Raw genomic sequence first — 5,469 nt, 5'->3', positions numbered from 1 at the left:
CTTTTTTTTTATCTGTACAACTTTCTAGTGGCTTCGTTTTTCTTTTTCAGTGGTCTTTTCATTCGATTTTCCAAAAACCACGAAAAAATACTTCAAAAGTGGAAATTTATAATACTTGAAATTTCTATTTTAAAATGCAGAACATTTTATAAATAATTATGATAATGTTTTTTTAAAACAAATAAGCTCAATTTACAAAATTATTATTTCTAAACTAAAATAAATAGGAAATATGAAAGAAAATAAGAAGGCAAAAAGCTGGTAAAACCGATAGAAAAACAATAGAAAAAGCCGGATTCCCAAAATGGTTTCTTGTATAAGTTGAAGTCCATAGGTGGGCCCATTTAGCTTTCTAGCTCACTCTGTCTTCTACCATTGGGCTGGGACATACAGGAGGATTTTCAAGCGCAGCTATATCTCGGTTACTACGAGATGGTAGGCGATCACTGAATGGGCTGGCTCAATGTTGCTGGTTTTGGAAATCTTCTATTCCCGGTTTTAGAAGTTTCCACGCATTCTTTTAATTTTTCCAGATTCCAGTGCTTTATTTATATTTTTCCTACAAAATTTTACATTTTTAAATACATGTTGTACATTTTTTGTTTACACGTGGAAAGTTTTTTTATACACATTGAATATTTTTCAAATACATGATCTAATTTTTTTTAAGTACATGTTTTGAATATTTTTTGGATACATATTAAACGAATTTCAAATACATATTAAATTTTTTTAATGGCATGAAGCATATTGTTAAAAATATGAAAAAAAAGTATATTGCATAAACATTTTTTAAAATGTGACCAGCATATTTTTGAAATGCTTGAGCATATTTTGGAAACACGTGAATATTTTTTTAAATGTCAGCTACGTTTTTTGTATGGTAAAAAACAATTTTTCAATGACGCAAACCTTTTTATATTGTATAAATATTTTTCAGAAAACATATAAATAACATAAACTTCATGGAAAAGCAAGCATTTTTAATGGATTACAGGAACAGCAAGCATTTCATGGAACTTGAACAAAAATTAGATGTTGCATGTCAATCGTTGGTAAGTGGACCTATTCTGATTGTATCGGCTGCTATTTTGTCGACTTCATGGAAACCCATTTCTGTGTTTTCACTTTTCAGTTTTTTGTTTGACGGGGTTCTAACCTTGACATCTTCATTCTGTGTTTTTGAATATTCTGGTGGTAGCCGAACTACTACAAAACTGAAGCAACAAATGTCCTTAAACCATATCATTCAGGGACCACAGTGAAGAGCAGTACTGTATCTTACAATCTCGCAAGCACAAACACATTTTCATCAGGAATTCTGGCATGCACAAGCTCATATTATTCACTCCGAACCTCTGCAAATTTAAATCATAAAACATGGGCATTGATGCCAATGCTGACAATAAGCACATACTATGCTTACTTACCAATTGTCTCTACTTCAGCTACCCATGCTAAATATTGAAATCAACAAGTGATTAGATTAAGATGGTCCTCCAATCACATGTCAATTAGAATTGCTCTTCTGCATTAAAAACTCGCTTGTGCTCTTCTCATGCTCCATGCCCTAAGCTGCGGCACTATGACCGTGGCACTTCCATTGTTGAAGGCATACATGTGGGCACAGCTGATGTCATCGGCAAGCGCCACTGGATAAACTCTAGCCATGATGCAGACCCTGCCACCGCCGCCAAAGCTCTCCACTGCAGACCGATCAATCTGCATGGCGTTGTTGATTTTCAGTTCTGTCATGAAGTGAATAATAAGATAAATGACAAAGCCTCCCAACTCACCAGAGTTCTGAGAGATATCTTTCTTTCCTTTTCAAAGTCAAATTCAAAGAAGCCCCCATAGGCTGGTGTGTACAGTCCTGGTCTCAGGGAAGACCTACAAAAACAAATGAAAATATTTCCTTTTAATTTCCAGACATCAATAGATATGGACATTTATGGAAAAGACTAGGGAAAAAAAATATAAGCACTAACCTTCTTAGATCAGAGCACATGAGGACCATGTAATTTTGTTGTGATTTGTAAATTCGGAAGTGCACATCAGTGTGCTCCTCCATGTTGTCGGAGGCCAGAATAACAAGTCCGAATGGCCCTATGCCACCATGAACTGACGCACCCGCTTCCCGGCAGTGCTTCTCAGCGTCAAAAAGCCAGGAAGGATCAAAAGGGTCGGCGTCATCGATGGACGTCAGCTCAAAATCTATCTCGACGTCAGCCTGTTTCAAGAAAATGATGTGCCTGGTTAGCTTTTTGAGGTAAGAAAAATTCTTTGGAAGACCAGGTAAGCACGTTTGTGAAAAGGAAATTACCTGCAAATTCTCAATTCCCTTGATCTCAAATAGATCTCCCTTCTTCAGCTCTAATGCTTGATGGTTGATTTCATTTGTTCGAAGGGACTCAATCTCTTCAACTGGCCATTGCAGCAACTGCTTGCCATGGCTGTCTAACCAAATTGTCCTTGGGATTGACTAAATGTAATAATAAAAAAATGAGATTAAATATGTTACACTGATTTGTTACATCAGTTAAATCAGTTTTTTGGTTTGATGCAATTACAGCCAATTAAGGGTAAATTTTCTTACATGGATTCCTGCCCAGCCTTTTGCAACATCATCTGAAGAACTATCTGTCTCGCTACTCCAAGCCCATATGATCCTTCGGCCATGTTTTGAGTCAAAGAAGGATTTTGAAGCATAGAAATTCCCATAATCAATCCTCGGCCAGAGCCGACTGTCATTTAGGACAGTATCGGGCACAAAAGCATCACGTTTGAGATCATAAACCCCAATCATGTACACGTCATCAGTGCAATTCATGCTAACTTTGAGGACATGCTTGGCGCCATTTGGGATTGCTGAAGACAAGTCCAATCCACCCCCACTTCCCGGCAATACTGCAAAAAAATCCAGACACTCCCACATATTGGATGAATTGGATGAATATAGTGGGTGTTCAACTCTAGTCCAATTCAAGAAGTCTTCACTCTTGTACAAAAGTGCAACACTATAGCTGTTCAACTCAGCACCAACTGCTATTCTCCATAGTCCATCTGGTCCGATCCAACCGGTTGTCGGATCCCTGAACTGGCTCGAGTTCAAGCCTGGTACGACCGGTTGGATAACTGGGTTATTGTGTGCTTTGGTCCATTCCCTCAGGTATGGATCAGACCGGTTTTTTGGAAGCGCAATGTTTTGGACCTGATGCTTCTGTATGTCGACGAGACCAGTGTATATGATGACCGGTTGATCACCAGATAGAATTGTGGCTGAGCCAGTCCAGCAACCACTTATGTCACTTGGGGTATCCGGTTCTATTGCGGGCTCAAGATTGATCCAGTTGATGAGGTCCGTTGAAACCGAATGGCCCCAAACAATGTTATAGGAGATATTGGGATTATAAGAGCCATTGGGGTTATACTGGTAGAATTCATGGTAAACTCCATTGTAGTACATTGACCCTGAATTTTTTATAAAGACAATATAAGATATAGAATGTTGCAGTTCTTCTTCTTTTTATTTATGCCGGAGATATCTTTTTGTTGTCGTAGATTTCCGCGCATTGCCAATACATCAAATATATGAAAAAGTGAGAGAATGTCAATGTGCAACAAATGTACAATTAATATCATTTGGTTATTGGTAAAATGGTACAAAAGTTTATGGAATATTGGCACACCAAATTATGATCGGCTACTAGATTTAACAAGTACATTATTGAATGCAAACACATCCATGTTTAATCTCATATTACATTTCTAAATATAATTTGGTTTAACAAGTATATTATTGAATATTGGCACACCAAATTAAGATCGGCTACTAGATTTAACAAGTATATTATTGAATATTCCAATTAGTCGAAACATTGACCAATTTAACTTGGACCAACAGAACAAGAAAAGCACACCAAATATATCTGATTGGTCACAGACAAAATTCAACAGAAAGTATAGAGGAAACTTAAAAAGGAATCAGAGGTAAACGTACCATTGATCCAGTTCTTCGGGGGTTGGAAGTGGTAGTCAGTCCTGTACCTCTTGCTGACAATGGAGGGGACCTTTGGAAATTGTGGGCAGAAGAAGACTCCCTCTCCATTCCTACAAGGTCGTACCTAAGACATTCGGGGCCAGCATGAAAGGTCAAGTTAGGTCCTACTTATAGGAAGAAGGAAAAATCATTCTGAGATGACCAAATATTTCGAAACTCATACCAGTGTTATCCTATCATATTCACAAAGTCTTATGATAATATCGGCTATGACGACAATTTCCTTTGCTATTTCAAATACATTAAAACTAGCAGTACGAAAACTAGTTGTTTTTATTATAACGGTTTCAAAGCGAACATAGTTATAGGATATCATTGAAATATACTCAGTTGAGTGGAATATACAGGATATGTTTTAGGGGTGATACTTTGTAGAAACTAGTTAATAGATTTACATTGTACTTTCTCTAAGATTAATATCAGAGACCTGATTCAATTTGTAGAAGGAAAAAGGAGATTTAGAGGCAATTGAGTGGACATGGCTTACCAGGATTTGGAAAACAATGCTGGTGGAGAACATACACGCAAGGCCAGCAAGCCAGCTGTAATTGCATAACACTAATTAATCATAAGAAACAAAATGAATAATTAATGAACCTAACAAATAATGGAATGATTCATGGACTTACACTGTCAAGACACACATCAAGAGTAAGTTGACAACAGCAGCATCCAACCAAGCAGCAGACAATTAAGGAACATTTATAAAGCAAAGTTAGTCAAATTAACACTTGGGCATTCACAGGAAAAGATAGATGGATAGATGGATATTAATACGAATGAACTACTCAATCGATGGATGTACTAATTGGTTTGATGCGATATTTGGCAAAATTAAAAATTTGCCAACAATTGACAATCTTTCTAGAAATTGGCAAGAACCACTTGATAGACAACCAATTGGTAGGAAACTTTTTAGATTTGCTAATAATTAGCATGCCAAATATTGACATCAAACACAAGGCAGCAATTCCATTTAGATATCCCAAAACCAAAAATCAACGAAGAAAATATTAACATCAAACCAATTAGTAATGCACGAAATGCGGTTTGGATTGGAATGCAACAACTATATTTAACTCAAACATCCAGTTGAACTGAGAATCTCTCGATTGTGTTTGATTTGGGAGGGGACAAGTAAGAAAGAATCCCTCACCTTGCAAATGCACGGTCATCCCCATCGACGGGCGGCAAAGAGCGCAAATGTTTCCTAGCGAGCAACATGAATGAAGATGGGATATATAATGCTATTAACAAGGTAGGTAGTTAGATAGGCTTCCGTGAGTTGGAATGCATGTTCGTTGTAAGTTTGTGTGGCTATTGGCTGGCATTGGTTGGTTCCTACTGTTTTCTGTTGGTGGTCGTGTCGTTTTCACTTGTCCATATACCTAAGTACATCCATGGTTATG

The 5,469-nt window shown here is 37.2% G+C and overlaps 1 protein-coding gene across 2 annotated transcripts; it reads right to left on the bottom strand.

Moving 5' to 3' along the window:
* Nucleotides 1-1,256: 1,256 nt before the first annotated feature.
* Nucleotides 1,257-5,264, bottom strand: LOC119306850 (beta-fructofuranosidase, insoluble isoenzyme 4-like). Of its 2 annotated transcripts, none has more exons than XM_037582966.1 (8): nucleotides 5,217-5,264; nucleotides 4,548-4,602; nucleotides 4,001-4,124; nucleotides 2,597-3,471; nucleotides 2,324-2,482; nucleotides 1,989-2,230; nucleotides 1,797-1,890; nucleotides 1,257-1,722 (listed from the first exon to the last, which is right to left on the bottom strand). In XM_037582966.1, exons 2-8 carry the CDS (start codon nucleotides 4,578-4,580, stop codon nucleotides 1,534-1,536), a joined length of 1,716 nt encoding a protein of 571 aa, XP_037438863.1. In that variant the 5' UTR covers nucleotides 4,581-4,602; nucleotides 5,217-5,264; the 3' UTR covers nucleotides 1,257-1,533. The 2 variants fall into 2 exon arrangements, with proteins under 2 accessions (XP_037438863.1, XP_037438864.1); XM_037582967.1 differs by having other exon boundaries at nucleotides 2,597-2,907.
* Between the last annotated feature and the right edge of the window lie 205 nt (nucleotides 5,265-5,469).

Source organism: Triticum dicoccoides, chromosome 5B, assembly GCF_002162155.2.
Source record: "Triticum dicoccoides isolate Atlit2015 ecotype Zavitan chromosome 5B, WEW_v2.0, whole genome shotgun sequence".
Classification (NCBI taxonomy): domain Eukaryota; kingdom Viridiplantae; phylum Streptophyta; class Magnoliopsida; order Poales; family Poaceae; genus Triticum; species Triticum dicoccoides.
Note: the sequence above shows the minus strand (reverse complement) of the source record. Positions and strands in the feature narration are given on the sequence as shown.

What these genes read in the sequence shown, in the direction of transcription:
- LOC119306850 (XM_037582966.1), bottom strand. Translation starts at nt 4,580, where the DNA reads ATGTTCTCCACCAGCATTGTTTTCCAAATCCTG. An exon ending in ATGTGCTCTGATCTAAGAAG is followed by an intron (nt 1,891 to 1,988) that starts GTTAGTGCTTAT and finishes TTGTTTTTGTAG; the next exon opens with GTCTTCCCTGAGACCAGGAC. An exon ending in AGATATCTCTCAGAACTCTG is followed by an intron (nt 1,723 to 1,796) that starts GTGAGTTGGGAG and finishes AACGCCATGCAG; the next exon opens with ATTGATCGGTCTGCAGTGGA.